General features: G+C 36.7%; 1 protein-coding gene across 3 annotated transcripts in view; it reads right to left on the bottom strand.

Moving 5' to 3' along the window:
- Positions 1-22,132, bottom strand: part of LOC125272053 (catenin alpha-2-like) — a 453,892-nt gene that overhangs the window by 370,184 nt on the left and 61,576 nt on the right. For all 3 annotated transcript variants that reach the window (XM_048196616.1, XM_048196614.1, XM_048196615.1), the window contains exon 3: positions 7,481-7,676. In XM_048196616.1, coding sequence (XP_048052573.1) covers positions 7,481-7,676 — 196 coding nt within the window. The remainder of the gene's footprint in view (positions 1-7,480; positions 7,677-22,132) is intronic.

Below are 22,132 nucleotides of genomic sequence, written 5' to 3'. Positions count from 1 at the left end.
TACCTTAAGCCATAATGATTTAGGCTGCCTTAACGCGTTATAACATATTGTGATCAGCCTGAATGATGACACTTACGTGAACATTAATTTTAACGTCTCTGTTATATACCATGCAAGTCTACAGTGTGTTCTTCTACTGTTGTCTGAGAGTTGATTGACAGCTTTTAGGTGCGTTATTGGCAGCGCGCACCACCCTCTGGTTATATGAACGCGTCACCACCGCATCAGCAACGAGAACATGGGCAATTTTTTAAGACAATAAACGCACAACCTATTCAATATTATATATATATATATATATATATATATATATATATATATATATATATATATATATATATATATATTAAACTAAATTTCTTCACCTCACACTGTCAGAAATCATTTGTTATTCTCTCTACTAACCACTGAACCACACAGACAGAAATGTATGGTAATGAGGGCAGTGAATTCATCCATGCTGACTTAAAAAAAATATAATAAACCAGATGGAGTAGACTTTATCTTAGTAGACACAATGTTGACAGCCTGCCTACTTCCAGATGCTGCCTGACAAGAGAGCATTTCAAGGTTTTAGACAAACACACACATACTTGTCCTCTCTAAAGGGATGTAGTATTAAGGTACATAGATATTTTTGACTTGAGAGGGGATTTTGAAAGAGGTCAAAGTTTATCTGTATATTTATATGAACAATAATTAGCTTTGTTAAATGATGAGAAACCGTAAGCTTCATTACTCTCCATCCGTTGGGATGTCACTACTTCAGCTTGGTAGCAAATTAAGACTACTGAGAAAATAATCATCAGCCCACCATTATTCTGTGTGGTCATGCTAAAACAAAAGTGCAGGGGAGAGAGAGGGAGAGAGAGAGAGAGAGGGAGAGGGAGAGAGAGGATAACTCAAATTCAATACCCCTCCCAGATACACATGGTCCTAATCTGGAAAGTATGGTAGTAAACGTTACATTAGGATGGGACTAGGGTCGTTTGCTGCCCCAGATAAATTTGGAAATTAATTAAATCATTTCTTTGAAGAATTTAGGAGGAGGAAGACTTGGGAGAATGGCACAGGTCCAGAAATGAGATGTTGCATACTTCCAGGGGGTCATTCTGCAAAAGTGGGCAGCTGCTACTGAGATGCTAAAGGGATTATCTAAGTATTAGAGACCTTGGTGCAGAGCATATCAGCTAGAATTAGCCGAACATCATATTGATCCCTAAGATGACCCCCAACTCTAATTACTGCAACCTTGTTGAAAAACCACTGAAGTCTTGTTTTTGTTTTGCATCTTCTGCATTGTCTTTTTGCTGCATAAGTGGTGGACTGTGACAAAAAGGCCACCTCCGCTGCTCCGCCACGCCAAATTTTGCATGTAATCCATTGGACTGCTAATCTTGTAGGCTAACTCTATTAGTTGTAATGTAGATGTAACAGGTAGACTACCCGACAAAACAGCAGAAAGGCTTACTGAAAATGCAAATTCAATCACTGCCAGCCAGTGTTGCCAACTTAGCGACTTTGTCGCTAGATTTAGCGACTTTTCAGACCCCTTTAGCGACTATTTTTCAAAAAAGCGCCTAGCGACAAATCTAGCGACTTTTTGGACAAACCTCAGTAACTTTTCAAATGTCATCAGCACTGTCCTGTGAGCCTGAGGTATTGCTTTCCCGCTGCCGTCACACCTCTCTCCCTCTCTCAGCGTGTACTCTGTTTATTGGCTGAGAGGAGCAGCAGCACGAGTGCACGCTGACAGACATGAATGAGCGAGCTACACACGAGCACACAGTGTTGCACGGACCAAACACTATTTCTGATCCTTTGTTTTATAATTAAAGAATTTAGTTTGATGGTTTTGATTTCCATTTTTCTTGCGTGCTTATCACTTATATTACTCACTATCACAGAGCCTTAGTTCATCCAGTTTCCGAACTCTCTGAATTCGTGTAATTTACAAATATATAAAAATGTCATTCATTATATCATACTCGTTCTGTTGCCGGACAAAAAAATAAACATTTATATAGGCTATATATATATATATTTGACATTCGGCTATATTATATTGTATTAAAATACAGTATGTGAGCAGCACAGATTAGGATAAAAAACACATTAGGCGGCAGAATGCAACACACGTGATGACGTCACGAATATGCTAATTTACGCATGGCGTCATCTAGCGACATTTAGCGACTTTTTGGGCAGGCTTTAGCCATAGACAGTAAAAGAAATGGACACAGCGACCCCATTGGAACTCAATTGAGACAAGTGAAGCCCATTTTTAGCGATTTTTAGCACTTCCGTTTCTGACGCGCAGACTCAAACTAAGCTTGATGACGTCAGCAACCCGTCTGACAGATGTAAATCTTCTAGTAGCTGTGCGTGCAAACTGCCATCGTTAATCTTGCAGAGACGGCGAGCTTGAGCGGGGAGTTCTTTGGCGTGAGTGAGCAGGAGTAATTATTCTGATTAATTATTTTGTATAATATTTTAAAATGTAACGCCAGTACGCCATATTAAGTTAATGCATACTATTGCCTGCGAGCTTCTCCTCCTGTCTGTACGGTAATTTCTCTACTGTGCGACAGAGAGTCGAGTGGTTATGACGCAATCGTTAGCCTATTTTTACAAAAACTGTTTCTACGGGGCCATAATGTAACATAGAAGGTAATGGAGCCCTTTATACATTGTCGTGTATCTTTAGAAATAAATAATGGACAAATTGAGTCTTTAAACGCCTCAGATGTAAAGTTATTTGCTGTCAAAGTGACGCCAAAATGAATGGGAGTCAATGGGATGGCTAACGCAAGTGAAGTTCTGCTACAAGATGGCGGCACGCGGCCGACTTCAACTTCCGGTCGACTTCCTTGGGCACTGGGTTTAGCTACTTTCCTTTGAAAATAGTTGGCAACAGTGCTGCCAGCAGATGTTTCCTCGGTAACGGCTGCGCACACAAAGCTTTGCACCTGACTTTGAAATGTGCATTTTTATTAAATTAAATCATAGACTTTTGAAGTTTAATCATAAAGCTGTATCGCAATTCTTGTCTTTCTGTCCTCGAATTTAAGACCTCTTAAAATGATAAATAAGACTTTCTTGTACCATTTAAAAGTTTGTATGGCTTTAAATAGAACTGATAGAATTGACAGAACTAAATTTAAGACTCGCGGAAATACTGTAAAACTGTAGGCTAGTTTAGGGTAAAGTAACGCCCAATATTGCAGAGACTCGAGTAAAGTTAACTTAACTTAAAACGGAAAAATCTAAATTCCTGGTCGAATTCGTATATATATATATATATATATATATATATATATATATATATATATATATATATATATTGGGAACGCCATTCTCAATATAGTAATTTGCCATTAAAGCTGTTAACGTTATTTTCAGCGCGATATTTGACCGGAAAGGTAAAACTGAGTTATTTTCGTCAGTTACTCGAAGCATTTTGTCCGCTTTGAATCAGACACAGATAAGGTTATAGTACACAAGATTACATTTATTTGAATTAATGAGTTATATAGCATTTATTTCAAATTATTATCGAGAGAGATTAAGAGATTCGTACCTGAGTCTGTTCAGCGTCTCTCTCTGTTAACGACACTACCAGCGATGTTATCCTCTCATTGCTGAGAAATATAATATAGCTATTCAGTAGTGAAAGTGTTGTATTAATAAAAGTCACGGGGCAGAGTGAATAAGTTTCTGTGTGAGAGCGAAGTGCGATTTCCGAGTGACGTATGAGAAAACGGCGCGAATGACGTGTGTGTGCGCGCGTTTCAATAAAAACATCGCATTAAAGGTATAGTTCACCCAAAAATTCTGTCATTACCCTCATGTCGTTCCAAACGAAACAAAGACATTCGTTCATCTTCAAAATACAAAAGAAGATCTTAATTAAATCTGAGAGCTTTCTGCCCCTCCAGTGACGGCCTACTCAACTACTTTCAAGCCCCGAGGCGAAACTCTTATCCTTTTTGGGCAACAGCCACTAGATGGCGCTCCGGTAGCGCGGCCGCCATTATGGGGTGAAAATACTAACTAGACCAGTGTTTCCCAACCCTGTTCCTGTTCCCACACCAACACTGCACATTTTGCATGTCTCCTTTGTCTGACACACCCATTTCAGGTCTTGGAGTCTCAACTAATGAGCTGATGACTTGAATCAGGTGTGTTTGATTAGAGAGACATGCAAAATGTGCAGTGTTGGTGTGCCTCCAGGAACAGGGTTGGGAAACACTAGACCATAGAATCCTTCACATCTTACGCACCCAAAATCAGAAGCGCAATAGAACAGTTTTTCAAATTAAGTCATCAGTAAATTTTATGGCACCTACAGTAAATGTTGTATTGTCTTATATATGTTTTATTTTACCAATTGTGGAACCCAACCATTCATCTATCTGAGGTAACGAAGTTAGCCTACTTTATTGAGTATTTCCATTTTATGCAACTTTACACATTTATTAATAGTAAATTAATAATTAATACATTTAAGATCATCATGTTTGCAGCGAACAATATAGATCAGACCTATGAAATAATAATAGTATTACTCCACTACCTGAATTGAATTAGGCTATATTGTACATTTTAATGGATCACGCTACAAACATCACGATCTTATAATACATGATGCATTGCTGTGTCCGTTATCGCATAATTCACACTCTTGGACACTTTTGCTTTAACATACAACACTGCAAAAACAAGCTGTTATTTTCTGTCCGACGTTCCCAATTTTTCTGATGCATGTCCTTAATTTAATTTCATATGTTGGTATTAATTCATTGTTTATATGCCTTTTAAAGAATTTGAACCCAAACTGACTGGGTTTTGTGAAAAAAGTTGAAGACTTAAACACAAAGTCTGTAAAATAAACTGTTAAAAGGATTTGATGATCACTAGTGACTAGCGATAGTATTTTATTTTGTGTTGGATTTTAGCTTTAATGTTTTTTGTTTTTTTTTAACAAAGCAGCTGATATTGCCAAAGAAACTAGTGGACTGACGAGTCGCTTTCACCCCAAAATGGTGGAAACGCAGGGCTGCTGCTGGGTGTTGCAATGGAACTTTCTATTCAGTTTCGCTTCTTGTTAGTGTATATTCTTTGCCCGAAGAACGATTAACCATTCATCCATTCTGACTCAAGTGCTTTGTTTGCACAAAAAACATAATTTACCACTTTATCTACAAAATATTAATCTCCAACACGTTCATGCAACGTCTGCTCTCATGTCAACACAACACGTGTGCGTGAACACGCATGCGTGTTGTGTTGACCTGCGAGTCTGTTTTTGTGTCAACACAACACTTTTGCAATGTGGTGCTCCTGTGAACGTGCACTGGAGATTAATATTTTGTAAATAAAGTGTTTTTTGTTTGTTTGTTTTTGCACAAACAGGCCATGATATATATTATGGGAGGGTGAGACATTGCTAACTTGTTTTAAATAACATCAAGTAAGACGAGCAGCTAGCGACAGTGAAACGTATGTAAGCTGGTTCGGTCTTATAATTGACTAATAGTAGCTTAATTAGCCTATCTTTTGATTTAAAGTTTTACTAAGTCATTTTTCATTGTCAGTAAGTGAATAAAATTAATAACTGTGGGACACAAGTGACAGTTAGACTGAAAAGGACACTTTTAATTTCTATTTTAAGTATTTCCTTTGTCCTTTGACCCCTGTTTCACACAGAGTAACAGACGGTCAGCCTTGGGAGCCGCAAGCCACTTGGAACATTATGCCCAACCTGTGTTTATTAACCTCATCCCAGCTAAAGGTCAGCTTGCTAATGGTCCACACAGAGTATTTTAACACACTTCATTCTGCCCCTGCAGCCGAGCTTGGCTCAGTCTCCATCTGTCAGTACAGCAGTCTCTTCACTGCAGATCTGAGAACGGTTGTGATATCTGGGATATCTGACTGTGAACTTGTGGAAAAATATACAAAGTCTATATATAAATATAGTATAAAAGACTTTTATATAGGTATTTATTCTAGAAATTTCCATGACTTTTAACATTTTTCCAGGCTTTCCATGACTGTGAGAACATTTTTGCACAGCCATTATAAGCTGAATTTTTTTCTTTGTTTTACTCATGGATTCATTTATGTTTAAAGTCCTTAAGATAGAGAAAGACTCACACCAGAACCTATTAACATTATATTAGCAAGTAATTTAAACTAAACAAATTAAATGAAGATTTAATATTTATTACCTCATCATGCAGTCCTCAAAACAAACCACAAAAAAAGAGAAAACAGATTATTATTAATTCAATACAATGATAGGTAATACATTTCAGCTTTTGGAGTTTAAAAGTGGATTTTGTTTTTTTTTTCTCTTCTCCACAACCTCATAATTGCTCTTCGACTGTGTTTATGGAATGATGAATGTTCTGTGAAACACCATCAATAACTGTTTGCCATTTTCATAGAGGTAATTTGGCTGAGCAAACACTAACTTCAGTCCAGACCAATGAGTATGCAAGGCTTGGAAAGGGACTTGGTGTGTATGGGAACAATCATAAAAGAAAAAAGGAAGGAGAGAAAACTAAGAAAGAGAGTGTGTGTGTGTAATGTGCTGCCAGATAAGTGCTGTAAAAAACAGGCAGGACTTATAGGTGAAGGAGGAGAAAAAAGCTAGCTGTCTGCAAACTGCTGCACATGGGCAAAAAACACCAAGACCACAGTAAATTGCCACATTAATGACTTTAATGGTCAGATAATATGACAGATAATGTATCTCATAGGTTGCCACATGACCCCTAAAAGTTTTTTGTACTCTCTCAAGAAACCAGCAAGACTAATAGAGGCAACTAGTCAGAAAAAAGCATTTTAGCCACTATGTCACACCATCTTCAGTTATAAAACCTTGAGAGCTTTAGTATAAGTATGTTTGGCTGCTTGATGGCATGCTGGAACAAATAAGCAGCTAACAAGGAACGTTCTCAGAACTTTGGCTACCATTCTGGCAAGGTTTTCTCAAAATTATAGACCTTATTCAGAACAGCGCCTTGACAGGTATGAAAGTGAGGCTGTGAGGGATAGGTTTACCATATTTTCAATGGCATCTGCAGTAAGAAAGCTATATAAAGCTCCCAGATCACTTATTTTCCACAGCTCATATTATCAGGAGTTTTCTGTCTACTCTGTATATTTTTTTGCAGTGTTTCGTCAGCAGAACAATCCAAAAACACATTAAATAACAGTGCAACCCACTGAAGAGATGTATGTCTATCCATCACAGCCTCGCTTTCATTCTCATTAAAAATAAGATCTATAAAACAAAAAAAACAACATTAATAGAATGTTCATTCAAATTTATCTGGTCTGTAATAATGTTCTCAACATTCAGAAATAACATTTTCATAACGTAATAGGAACATTAGCAAAACGTTCTCATTTTATGTTGTTGTTCAATTTTGTTTGGGACAGTTCCTCAGGGTGATAACAGGCTGCTCACCTTGCTTGCGGACGTCCTCTACAGCTGCGATAAGCTCCTCCTTTAGGTCCTGGCTGTCCTTAGCAATCTGCTCACCCTTTTCTAAAAAGTTCTGGGTCGCCTGCTCCACGGACACAGCCAGCACATGAGCCTTCTTAGAGCGGCCCTTTTTCTTACTGGATGGGCCTTTGTTACTGGTGTTGACCAGGGTGGTCACCTGTGGACGAGAAGAGTTAAAGATGAAGATAAATATGAACTGCATAAAGTAGCAACGTAGCTCATATGGCACATTTAATGAAAAGCGTAATGTACACAAGGATGATCGAGCATGCTTTTGTTTGTTTCTAAACCAATGGGTCGGAAAAACTGCTGGGTTAGTGTGTTGCTTTCAGAATTATGAACAAGTAAGGGGACGTTCACAACAGTCAAAGACATAAATCTATAGCATACATACATAGACCAACAATTTAAAAAATGAGTCAAGCGCAAGGACGTGAACAGACCCCAAGTGTCCCCTTCAAACTCCCCATTAAATATCAAACATAAGTTAATGTCACCAAACAAAGTCAAATGTCATATCTAAACCTTCAAATGGTAAAAAAAAAAAAGTATTTCAATTATCATTTTAGTTTAGTTCAATAAATGTATGTCAAATTTATTTTCAAATAATTATAATGTGTAAGACGTAATATCTTAGGAATTAATAAAAAACAGATAGATAGATAGATAGATAGATAGATAGATAGACAGACAGACAGACAGACAGACAGACAGACAGACAGACAGACAGACAGATAGATAGATAGATAGATAGATAGATAGATAGATAGATAGATAGATAGATAGATAGATAGATAGATAGATAGATAGATAGATTTCGTTTAAATATAACTTTTTCATTTAGTATTGCCCTTTGGAAGCAACAGAAGATATTCCAAATGTTTTCACCCCCTGTCTATTAATGCATCATGTTTTTTTGTTTTTCTGGAGCATCAGTGAATGTTTGAACCTTTTGTAATAGTTGAATTTGAGTCCCTCAGTTGTCCTCAGTGTGAAAAGATGGATCTTAAAATCATTCAGTCACTGCTGGAAAGGGTTCAAATACGCTAAAGATGCTGGAAATCTGACGAATCTGCAGGACATGGAGGATTTTTCTGAAGAAGAGCTCAGCTTAACTGCTCAGAACAAACAAGGGACTCATGAACAACCATCACAAAACAAAAAAACAGTCGTAGATCATCCAGGTAATGACATACAGTATTAAGAATCAGTGGTTCACATGAATGGGGTTATTTTAATAAATTCAGCTATTTATTTTTGTCTTGTGGACCATATGTAAATGTCTTGTATGTAAAATATCTTACTCAGGACAGTACTAAATAAAAAATAACATGCATTTTGTATTATCTCCCTTATTTTGTTAAAATTATTCACATTTTCAACTTACTTTCAAATAACTTACTGATCCCAAACTTGATTAATTGTTATAACATGGCATTTTTTATGTACCATGTAATAATAATTATGGTACATAAATATTAAATATTTATAATCAGTACATATAAACCAAACCAGGATATTTATATAAATTCACAAATTTTTTACCATCAAATTCCATCACTGTACTTTCTTTTTTCTTCTTCTTTATATAGGCATTTATACAATTTACCCTTTACATCAGTGTTGTTAAATGGTTTATAAGAAAAGTAGCAAAACATCTGAACTGTGAAGAGTTTGACTTAGATTTAACACTGCATCGCAATCAAAATCCTCAACATTTCCACAACATTAAGAAAAAGCATGCATTTGGACAGTGTAAAAAAATAACATTGCTTCCTTGCTTTGACAGAAGAGATTATTTGCATAGCATACATTTCTAGCAATTTACCACATTTGTCTACACTATTAAATCTAGACATTCCCAATAAAGTCTGTGCTGTTTTTATGTGATGAACATTTTACGTGATGTATAGTGACTCATTCAATAGTCAGGCATTAAGCTCGCAGGGGGCCTATAAAACAGTGCTGGTTTTGACTTTCTGCTGCAGGCCTCTGCTGGGACCGTTCTCCCAGGGTAATGTATTTTCAAGGACACCCACGCTAAGCAATTACCATAGTACAACAAAGGACTAACTTGAGTACCTTGTCCAGACTCAGCCTATACAGATGATAAATCTTAAGACCACCTTTGCCTGAGCATTTATCACAGTTATTCTCAAAGCCGATGCAATAACACTGGATTACATTGAGGTTTAATCAAAACAAACCATTGTAGACTTTTAAAGAAGAACATTGCAAGTGATCTTTAGTGAATTCAGCTTAGACTGAGTTAATGATAATGAAAAAACAGGGCGAAATGGACAAAAGACTGAAATGACTTTGCAAGGCGAATCTTATGTAAGGCATAGCAGTTAATATTGCCAGCAAATGTTGCATTAAGCTTCATTACAGGAACTGGAGAAATGGTATTCAATCTAACACTCTCCACTAAACAGAGTTCAGAAAGTTCAGAAGATGCATTAGAGACAAATGTACAGTCAGTACGGTCATTATCACAAAACAAACCCCGGCAAGGTTGCGGCATGAAGAGCAGATGAAAGATTTAGGTAAGAAACTATGACAGCTCTCCTAGGAATCGGTTGCCTCAGGCTACAAAAATCTGAATCAAGTATTTCAGAGTTATTAAAGGAGGAATATTTATTTAGAGTCAGATCTTTCCAATCAATTGGTTGTAGCTACAGAAGATTTTTAATACAATGTACAAGTCATTTAGACCAATTTTATGATGCCATTTTGTGCCCCTTTAGAATCTTGACAGCCAGCTTTCCCTCATTCATATGCATCATATTGAAAAGCGAAGTCATAATATTCTTTGAAAATTCATACAAGTTTGGTGCTACTGTACATAATGGTGAGTAATGACAGAATTATTATTCTTGGGTTAAACTTCCTGAAAAATCCTTTTTCACTGTAGATGAGTTCAGTGCTCCTGTAAAGGGAATTCCCTGACACTACTATCACTCATCACCACACAATCAATCCCAACTGAGACCTACCTTTCCTTGAATAACACTGTCAGCGTCAATAGCAGCGTCAGCAAGACAAATGAAGCACTAAACTTCATAAATGAGCCCCGGTTCTGGAATTCTCTGTTCTATAATAATGTGCGAACAATAAAACTCCAGTCCTTTGATAAGGACAGTGGGGAAGTTTTCAATAGTATTATGACAACAAAAGTGTAAAAAATGGTAGCAATAGAAAGACAGCCACGAATGGATTTCTGTGTGAACATGTCCTCCTTCCTTGTTCTGTGTAACACAGAGAGATGAAGACTACACTCCAGAGCCAAGGGCATTGATTTACCCATAGTGCCAGAGGCTAACTTTCCAGATGCTTGCTGAGCTGGCTTTCATCATTATCATGATCTGATCTGCACTGACCATGAGATCAGATCACTTTTATGATGTAAGTATCATTCTAGAGGGCTTTTCACACTTGAAATAGTTAACCCTGTGTCATTCTAAACCTGGGGTAAATGGAATCCTGACGTTTCACAATATACATTCCTAAATCCTGGATAACATCCTTATTTGCATATAGGGTTGCCAGTGTCATTGGTTGGGTGAACGCAACATGCAACCTGTTTAAAAATAAAGGCTCTAGCATTGCATGTCCTCATAGTACATATTGCCAATTGAATGGACTTGTCAGACTACAAAGGTAACAGTCTTTTCTTCACTCCAATTCATTGACATTTTTCCCCTCAAACTACTTTCCAATTGAGAGTTTCCATGACAGACCAAAGCATGTGAATATGAGGCACACGACTGACTGTCATTTGCTAAGCATTAAGCTTTTTCTTCATTTATTTTTGCTTAATATTTGACATCATTAAAACTGGCATATCAAAATGATTCTCTCATCACAGCAAAAAAAAAAAAAAATTTTTTTTAAAATGTAAGATATAATGATTGAGGTCAACTAAAAAATTGTTATGAGCTGCCTGCAAGGAGTGAAATTATCATTAATAAGACATTTTCCACTTTAAAAAAAAATAATAATAATGAAGAAATCACAGAATGTGATCACAGAAAGATACATTTAAGAGTCAGACAGACAGATTCACAAATTGATCCAAATGTTACCACAACTGCACAACTCATGCAAAGTTCTTCAAGTCCATCTGACAACTCTGGTCTAATTGGAGACACACTCCACTGCTGGGGTTTTATCGACTGGGTTTCCATGGAGATGCCCACAGTCCTGTCAAAGCTGTCAACAAAAGGGCCAGGTGAAAATAAAAGTTGCACTGCCACATTATATTGCAAGGTGGTGTGGCAAAAGTCAACAAAACTATGAAACAAAACAACTGGATGTGTGGGAATTATACAGTGACCAAACATTGCTAAACAAACCTAAAAAAAAAAAAAAAAAAAAGATTCTTGTGAAAAGTATTGACTGAAAAATGTGCTATATTTCTTTGCATTATTATAATAATTGGCATTTATTTTCAAAGACATAATAAATTTTTAACTGTGCCTTATGTGCCTATTTATATAATATCATATAAGTACATATATAGGCACACACTATCATAAGTTATTTTTAGTTACAGAAATTAATACTTTTATTCAGCAATGATGCATTGAAAAACAAAGTAAAAAAAAAGACATTTACATTGTTTTTTGTACATTCTATTCATCGAAAAACTCCTGAAACCAAATGCATGTTTTTCAATTATTTACAACATTGATAATAAATTGATAAAAAATGAAACAAAGCACCAAATCAGCATATTAGAATAATTTCTGACTTTCCACTACAGGAATAATTTACAATATTACTGTGTTTTTGAACAAATAAATGGAGCCTTAATAAATAACATTCCCTTCTGCAACAGCATTTTTTGATATTCCCTATACAGTCAATTTCACCAAGATGGATGATTTGGCTGAAAGTGCCGTGGGAAAGCTCATTATTTCCCCATGAAGATTCCTAAGACTGTGATTCAGGTGACCATGCAAAAACGATCACGGTTGCTAACAGCAGAGGATGTCAAGGGGAATAAAAGACGCCATCTAACAGACAAAAGTGTGAAACCCCCCTGTGCTGGATCTTAGGAAGAAAGATCCGGTTCTACCAGCCAGCCCACAATCCTTTCATAGTGTCAGAAAAACACAGAGGGTGGCAGTAATCCTACATGGGGGGCCTAAAAGAAGGGAAGTCTGCTTGAGTTGGGAAACCTAATTGAAAACCTCAACCTAAAATGACAAATGAAGCAGCACAGCCACTCCACCTACTTCTGATTTCAAGGACGTGCTGGTGGAGATGAGATACTCTTAATAGTCATGCATGACAACAATGAAAGAAAAGTATAACATTTTCAGTGTCAGTCTATTATCTTGAAACAGAAAAAAGCTATAGTGAAAAAAGAGAAAAGAACAGGATGAAAGAAAGAACATAATGGTAATGGAGACATATTTTCTTTCTGTCTAATGCAAAGCAACAAAATACAGCCAAAAAGCCTCTTTGAATTTCACATGAAAAGTGTTAGATAGTAAAATAGCATTTGTGTTATACTATTTCACTATTAATTCACACCGAATGTCATATGATCATTATTCTCTCAATGTCACAATAGGCCTCATTATGGTAAATCATGCAAATTGTTTAGTAATTAATGGCTGCATTTTAAAAGCTCAGTGGAAAACATGGTCAAAGTAGAAACTGTTTGAACTGAGTGTCACATTACAATACTTGACCTGCAACAAGTGCACTGGGCAACACTGAAGCAAGTCATGTGATAAGGCCTCTTTAAAAGTGTATTTAAACAAGTACAATCAAACTGGTGTGATTAAAACATTTAGTGTGTGAGTTAATCATACTAAATTAAAATCTGCCGCTGACCCAGAGAGAGTAACTGGTCATGTGGTTGTTGTTTATGCATCTCAAATAGCCATTTCAACCACATAACACCGATGACAGATATAAAGTCATATATATATATATATATATATATATATATATATATATATATATATATATATATATATATATATATATATATATATATATATATATAATCACACTATATAAAAGCTGGCACTGTCTAAATAAAAGTCCCAATTTCGACACATTGGCCAAACAGAAAAACTTACCGATATTGATCATTTTAAAAAATGTAAAATATTGACCAATATATCAACTTGGTGATATATCAGTCGACCATTATTAGACATTCAAATAATCACATAATTTAGGAACATTCTGAGCTGAATTTAAAGCAAACAATTGACTAAGGAACTCATGCAGCAGCCAGAAAGCATTCAATATATATGTATTCAGCATCATTCTAGCCACTGTCTTGAGATGTGACCGTTCCACTTCATTTACTGGATTTAATCTTATTTTTAACACATTTGAATTGTGCATTGACAGATTAGATTCTCAGGGTTAGACAATGTCTTAAGATTTGACAACTGTCCACAGAGTGAATCAGCATTGTGAGAATTCAGTCACTAATTATAGATCTCAATAGATGTCCGACGTCCTGCCATACATGGCAGGGACTTTCTCCTACAGCGAAAAGGAGAAAAAGGGAAAAAAAATGCTGACAGAAGAAAGGGAGGGAAGCCCTATGGGATGAGAAGTCAGAAGGAAAGAATGAGGACACGTGTGCTTGAGCTGTCCCGAGGCCCAATTTGAGAGACATATCATGCCGAGATGAAGCAGGTGGCCTGGAGAATAGACTGGCAGCTCGGTGTAAAAGCACCTACCTATCCATGCGATGAGATCTAACGCTTAGTCAGGCTCGCTTTAGCCTGCAAAACCATGCTCACAGCCAGACTGGAGACATGATGAGTTGTTTCACTTCAGTAAACCAAAGAAATAAACATCCATTTATTTAAAACAACTGCTTAGTGTAGTGGAACCAAGAACCACTGAGGGTGTGAGCATGATAAAACTGTCAATGGCTTATTAAAGGCCCCAAGTGTGATAAGTGACCTGAAAACTTTAAATGAGGTCCAATAAAAGCCACAGTCCATCTCGAAAACATCACTAGCTACCGTTGCCGACCTTTCCCCACGGTCCATAGACCTCTACAGTTCTGTTTTATCAGTAATCAATAATACTAAATGTTCCACGAACATTTGGCTCAGAGGGCCCACCAGTGAATCCAGCCACATATAATTAAAAGGACACCACAATACTGCTCGGATTTCTGCTGGCTGTTTTCTAAGCCTGCTGCTCAGATCTTGGGATAATCTAATGCTTTGGCATTAACTGAAGCCTTCATCAAAATATTTTTTGGTTTAAAGCTGCAGTCTGGCATTTTTCCTCTTTGTCGCCATCTCTGTTTGAAACCTGCGACTGCAGTCATATGCGGAATTGTTATCGTTACTCCTCAGCGGATTAATTTAACGTTTGCTGTCAATCACTACAACGGTGTGGATACTGTACTTCAGAATCACAGATTCTACGTCTTGAAAGTATGACCAAAATAAGAATTTTCACCGGAAAATATCAGCCGAACAAGTAAGAACATTTCTGCCACTTTTGTTCTGACCATCTGAGGAAAAAAGCATTAGGCCTACAATAAATCACACTGCCAATGATGATTTAATCTAGTGATCGCATAGCTCAGATCACACCAAACCATGCAAATTGTTATTACTGTTATACTATGTTCTCAAATTGTTAATGTTAACAACATCAGCATTGTGTCAATGTGTGTATTAGCGTTACCTGAAGATTTAAATTTCTGTAGTGACTCCGCAGTCCGAAGTCTTTTGCTTTTGACTATGGCTGAATCTCCAGTTGTCACTGATGATTGTCATTTGGATCTTTCTGGATTACAATCCGCCATCCGCTGTGAGAAAAGGCTGTAAATGATGCGCTACAAGCTGCATCCTCACATGATAAAGCCGAGTAGCTGGGACTCCTTCCTTTCTGTTTACAGACGTGACGTAATGATGCAAAGACGAACTGCTGCATGCTCGAATTTCCCACGGAAATCCACCAGGTCGCTCTTATTATAAAACATTATTACAAGCTTACCGTTGTGAATCAAGATAAGATAATGAGATAGTTTTGAACACTGGCTGGATATGTACTTGCTCAAAAATTGATTTTGGATAATTTTTAACCAAAAAAAGTTCTGGACTGCAGCTTTAACTACAGAAGGGGAGGAGGTAGTGCTTTGTGATTTGGTTAAAAAAAAAAAATCAATAATCTGAACTTTAATATGACAAACATTTAAACTTCTCACAATGATGCAGAAATTTACACTATAACTAAAGCTAAAACCAGAACTAAGCAAAAAAGTACTAAGCTGCTTTTGTGTTTGCATTCTATTGCCAAATTTACACTATAATGGTGGCACAAAAGCACTGAAGTGGCATTTAGGTGTCTTAGACTGTTTAATGCTGCTCAGAGGTGGCATAAATTAATTTACACTGCAAAAAAACAAGTGTATACTTTGATACTAATGGCTAAGGTGTGATCAGACCTGGCAAAATTTAGTAAGGCTTTAATGTGGCATTGTATCTACACTAAATTCAATAGTTTTTGTTTAGTTCAGAACAGGCTCTCAACACTCAAAAGAATGCTGGGTTGTTTCCACCCATGTTTGGGTCAAATAGGGACAAACTCAACTGTTTTTTTTGTTTTTTGTTTTTTTGTTTTTTGTTTGTTTTTTAAACCCAATGGTTGGGTTTGTCCGTATTTGACCCAAACATGGGTCAAAACTTTTTTTTTGGCAGAAAACTACAGTATATAGTGTCAGTGTTGAGGGTAAAGCATTACCAAGTTATGTAATCAGATTACTTTTCTTCCAGGTAACTAGTAAAGTAATGCATTACTTTTAAATGTACATACATCTGTAAAATATATGTATAAAGGGCCTTTACATTTGCCAAAAATAAAACTTTTTTTGTTATTGAAAAACAAACCCAGCCCAGGTGAAAAAAGTAACACAAAAGAAACATAACACATTACTTTACAAAAAAAGTAACTAAGTAACACAATTAGTTACTTTTTAGGGAGTAATGTAATATTGTAATGCATTACTTTTAAATAACATTCCCCAACACGTTATAGTTTTAAATGTTTCAAAATAGTTTTAATATGATTATTATTCTGAATCTGGGTAAATGCTGTCAACTCTGTAAAACTGTGATATTTGATTTATACAGTAGTAACAGATTTGTTTGTAATTACGGAAACATACGAATAACAAATATTCACTGCTTTGAATTCTCAGTCCACATAACTGTGAACTACACCTTGGGTAGAAAGTGAATCGTACTCAATAGAATAGAATTTGCGTTGCAAGTGGTTGCATATTGTAAACTGCCCTGTAACGACTGTATGCTCCGCGTCAGTGTCAGAAAATCATCTTCAAAAACAGCACTGGCCTCTGGGTTACCCACAATGAGAATATATCCATATTTACAACTTAAGCATGAGGGAGCCGCCAATTCTAAGTAAAGACCATCAGGTTTACCGGTGCAAGTGGAGGAGAGATTTCAGCATCTTATTATATTATCAGCAGGATCTCACCGTTCCCTCTGCTTTTCACCTTATCTTTCCTCCTGTGTGTTGAGAATCCATTCCCAGATAGATATCCATTCCAGAATTCCATTCAGTGAGAGTGAAAATGACATTGCCTGAATCACTAGCATGAGGACGACCATAAATATCATTCCTGATTGAAAAGCAGTGTGAGCGAGCGCTCCACCGTTAAAACAATACGGCCTCCCTGAGAAGCTTTGACCTGAGGTGAAGGTCAAAGATACTCTCACAGAGAGATGGGAGCCCTGCCAAAAGAGGCTGGAGAGAAAATCCTTTGTCTCTCCTCACCCACTGGATTTAGTCAGAACACGTTATCTCCTCAGGGAGAAGCAGACAAAGTGGAGGCCAAGCAAGAGCGCACTCATGCCATGTACCAAAACTGCATTCAAATTAAGACATGAGATGCATTCATTTCTTAAGACATAAGAAAACCTAGGCAGCTGACTTGTTGCCTCGCTGGCTCTTCTCAGGCAATAACTTGTAAGGCAGCATTTGTGCATGAAGGCACCTCATGAAACTGATTACGGACAGACTTCTGAGGCAGTGTACCAATTTAATGATCTACCGCAAAATAGCGCAAGCTTTGGTAAAAACTAAACAAATATTTAATTACTACAGTAGTAATTTCTCGCTAGAAATGACATCAAAAGTGAAAAATATTGGTCAAAAATGTACATACAAACTGACCAGCAAACGCAACTTTCGGATGGCGTCTTTATTTTTCTAGCTCAACTGTGACAGAATGGAACGCACAGGGCAGCGAAGGATACATCAATGCTACCTTCATAAATCGATCCGATGAAGGTATCTCAGGAAACAGGAAGTGAAGCTAACATTGGATTTGGACATGCCTTGATGCCTTCCTACCTTGAAATGTGTCCTTCAAAGGCAGCATTTTCCAGTTTTCAGACGCAGCCATAACGTCAATTACCATAATCACAAGCTTCAGCTTCCAAGGCTTTAAAGGTGCAGTATGTAATATTGATAGCTAGTGGTTGAAATGGGTACTGCAGTCCAAATTCAAAATATTAGAGAGGGATGTTTCTCCCACCCCCTCCTCCTCAAACTCGACACTCACACTGGTTACCAGTTTGAGAACACGCAATGGACAATGGAAGGTGACGAGCCTTACACTATACGTTGATGAGATGATTTATCCAAATTTCAGTGTGCCTCTGGACATAGAGCTGAACATAGAATTTGTGATCTCTGACCTAGTTTGTTTTCTGGCTTCATGACTACAATACGCTCTGTTTTCCACCAAAGGGCAACTCGGGGTGTTGAAATACTATTGGGTAAATTGGCAAATCCCTCAGCCAGACTGAGTGGCAAAAGAGCCTGCTACATGACTGGATGTAATAGGGGAAACTGCGAAAATGCGAGTAAAACAAATGATTACACTAAAGGGTGAGCTTGATAGTGTTCCTAACAACTTGTCAAAGAACCCATAGATCTTGACAACCATAGATATTGACAAGCAATCAGGAATCGTGTTTCCTGACATTTATATGTGCCTGATTTCGACACCAGGGAAATACATAAAGCAAATCTGCCTGTGAACGCTTTATATAAATACATTATAGGTAGGTCTAAATCCAAGTGATCAATGTTATTTATTGCATATCGTCCAGCCCTAAAACTTGTATAGTTTTTTTTTTCAGTGTTTATTTAAAAACACCCAATTATGCAGAATATAAGATGGTAAATATTTAATGTGTTGTCAGTACAATGTATAACAATACAATATATAGGGTATGATTTTTCCCCAAAATCCAACAATTTGACATAATATGAAAACTGCAAATCCACGTTTCTCTGCTGGAGTCCAGTTGTTTCAGTGAATTGCAGCGATCCATTTGCTTCTTTTTTCTGTAGCTTCCAGCAGTCTGTAAAAATATACCTCAGATTTTGTCTCAAATCTATTTGTACAGTCAATCGCAAAGCTCTTTCCCGTTTTGGATGTTTTGCGTGTTTTTCACTGCTTTCACACTGAAAACCAATGCTGCCATTCAGTCTTTTTGCCACTCAGTGGGTGTAACCGCAGTCACAATGGTCGACGGTGACGTTACTATATAGCCGCCATTGTACTTTCCCAGGTTCAGTAAGCTGTCCTCTGTAAAATGTACTGTGCACAAGCAAACTTTTGAGTTGTAATGCTCAGGAACAGCATTATAAATAAACTACTGATTTCAAACAAAAAGGTTTTTCTTTTACATCTAAACACACAACATCTCCATGACATGAAGACAACACTACAATTCACTGAAGCCTCATCTGCTCTCTTTGCGTATGCCTTTGGGCGGTCATTATGCTAATATTTCACACTGTGATGTAGACATTTGAGGAAGTAATATCTGGACATATATGTTAATTTCTGCAACATTATGGTAAATATTTCAAAAATGGATGATGTAAAACCACTTTTGTGAGCCTTGTTAAAATTATTCATATAAAATTATAAAATAAGGGGAAAAATTATTAATTGGTATAAAATTTAATTTGTATAATTCAGAATAATTAACAGAAAATCATCCATGGCAGACACCATGATAAAGAGTTAAATGGGTCATTAACGAATAAGGTTTTTAAAAGTGTAAAAAAAAACATAATGGAGATATAATTAATTTTGAAGTTTCACTAAGTGTTAACAATGAGATTATGTGGTTTTTATAATCAATTAACACTGCTTTTGTCATTTTTTATTTTGTCACCAAAAAAGTCATTTGGTTTAACCAAAATTTCAGTTTTCCCAAATGACACTTTGGGTTATACCGAATGACCATATTTTCAAACAATGCTAACAGACTGATATCTAGCTAGCAAAAGGGCAATCAAGCATTTTATATTTAGTACACATTTTTAAAATATTACAACATGTTCCATGTTTTATAGCGGTTGTACCGAATGACCTGATGTTTCGGGTAGTGATGGGACGGTTGATACCGGGGCTCCGATGCTCTGACGCAGTTTTCAAAGCACTATTGTATCACACACTGTAGCGATGCTTGTATCGAAATGACAATACCACGTGATTGATGACGTTTGAAGCTTCGAACGTCAAGCAGTATGAGAAAGTCGGAACAGCTGGTTTGAAAAAAATGGCGCTTTATTGATACATAAAGGACAATGCATTTAATCATGTTTTATTGCTGGGGTCTCAGAGACCCTGAACAGAATATAAGGGTTAAGCAGCTCACCCAAAATATTTTTTTAACTACTCATGTCAGTTATGATCACATCATTGTATATTTTATATTATTGATCAATATGTGAATAAAAGCTTTGAGTAATGAACCGTTTTTCAGCACAATTTGATGAAAGCCTCAAATGCTTCAGAAAGCCTTGATTTCCCATCACTAGTTTCGGGACATGCGTCCAAGCAAGCATGACATTTTTCAAATAGTTAAGAACTTTGCTTTATGACCATGTGGTCCTTTGCAGGTGTCTGAATGATGTCACATCCTGTCACATGATATTGACCACATGACTTGATCCATAATGGTCCCTTTATATTGGTTACTCCGAATGACATCAATGAAATTCATTTTTTCCGAACATAACAAAGCAACGACTTCTACACATAATTTTAATACCATTTTGCACTATGTTGATATATGATATTATAAAATCATGCCAGAATAAATAATATATACATTTATTACTTTTTAAGACATTTTAATCACAAATGAAATGGCTGTAATGGTCTTTGGACTGTTAAACCGAATGACCTTTTGACACTTTAAAATACCTTTATATGTAGTAAAATATAATTAAAACCTTTTGGATTCAATAAAAGAGATCTAGTTGTACTAACGTACATACTTTGGATGTCATATCTTTGTTTTTTATTATTATTAAGGCCTTTGGACAAAAAAAAAAAAAAAAAAGACTCGTCATGTCATTGACCCATATACAACATGCAATTGTAATGTTTCATTTAACTTCCACAATGTGACACATTTTTGTATTTAAAAGAATATATTCAGTTGAAAATAATGTAGAGAGGATTTGACTGGACAGTAAAAAACCGGCTATGATATTGTTAGTTCTCATTTTGTCTTGTCAATGTGGCCTTGTTTACATCAGTAGAAAAACATTTTGTTCTTCAGAATACTGTTTCTTCAGAAAGACAATGTTGTCTAAGAAAAAAAAAAAAAAAAAAAGCCAGATGTAGCCAGACGGTCTTGTTGATCCTCAGATGACATTTTCATCCTGTATTTTCACGCCCACATTTCTTGACAAAGCCTTCCTCAAACAGACAGGTTGCTTGAGCATTTTTGGTTGATCTAAAGATGACCAGACAGACTCTGCAAATGCAGCAGTATTAGCAAGCGCTTTGAGCTTAGACTACATAAGAAGTGCTGGCTGGCAGATGACTCAGCTTGTCACACGGGTCTCGACAGAATTATGAGGCGGCGATACCGTGGCCACACGTCAATTCTGTGTTAGTCACAGTCAAGGACTCCAAAAGAGCAAGGGCGCTTGGAAGCCTCTTACCCCTGTCGCCCGTCCTTCTTTCATGTTTGCAGCATGGGGGAGAGAGATTTCTGCCTACTCGTCCTCCCCCTTCATGTTTTCTCACTCTGTGCTTGCAGACAGGGGCCCAGAGTTGATTCATTCATATTCAAAAAGCCAAAAGCAAAGTTTTAAAATACACAGAGCAAACTGACAGGCGGGCACATGGCAGAGCCAGAGAAAACATTGATCCTTTTAATTTCCCTGATCAGTTTGAATGCTAGAGCGAGTAGGAGAGGGAAGTTCTTGATTGCATCAATATTTTTCTCATCCCAAACACCCAGAGCTGTTGTATTTGTGATTGTGCAGCGATTTGAGAATTGGTTTTTGCAAACTGTAATTAGAACACGATACATCACAGCTGAGATCAGAGGCAAAAATAATTTTATTGTGGAAAAAAAGCAGATTTTTATTTATTTACTGATAAACAGGAAAGATTATGCAACATGCGGCAAGATTTGCACTAAAAAAGGAATTTAAATAAATTAGCTCTAAAATTATTAAAGAAAAACAAACAGCCCCCTCCTCCCTTTTAGCATACTTGCTCAACCCAGATTAGTCTGCCTTAATCTAAATTAACAAAAA

This window comes from Megalobrama amblycephala, linkage group LG7 (genome assembly GCF_018812025.1).
Source record: "Megalobrama amblycephala isolate DHTTF-2021 linkage group LG7, ASM1881202v1, whole genome shotgun sequence".
Classification (NCBI taxonomy): domain Eukaryota; kingdom Metazoa; phylum Chordata; class Actinopteri; order Cypriniformes; family Xenocyprididae; genus Megalobrama; species Megalobrama amblycephala.
The sequence above is the reverse complement of the archived record's forward strand: the minus strand, read 5'-3'. Positions and strand labels throughout refer to the sequence as shown.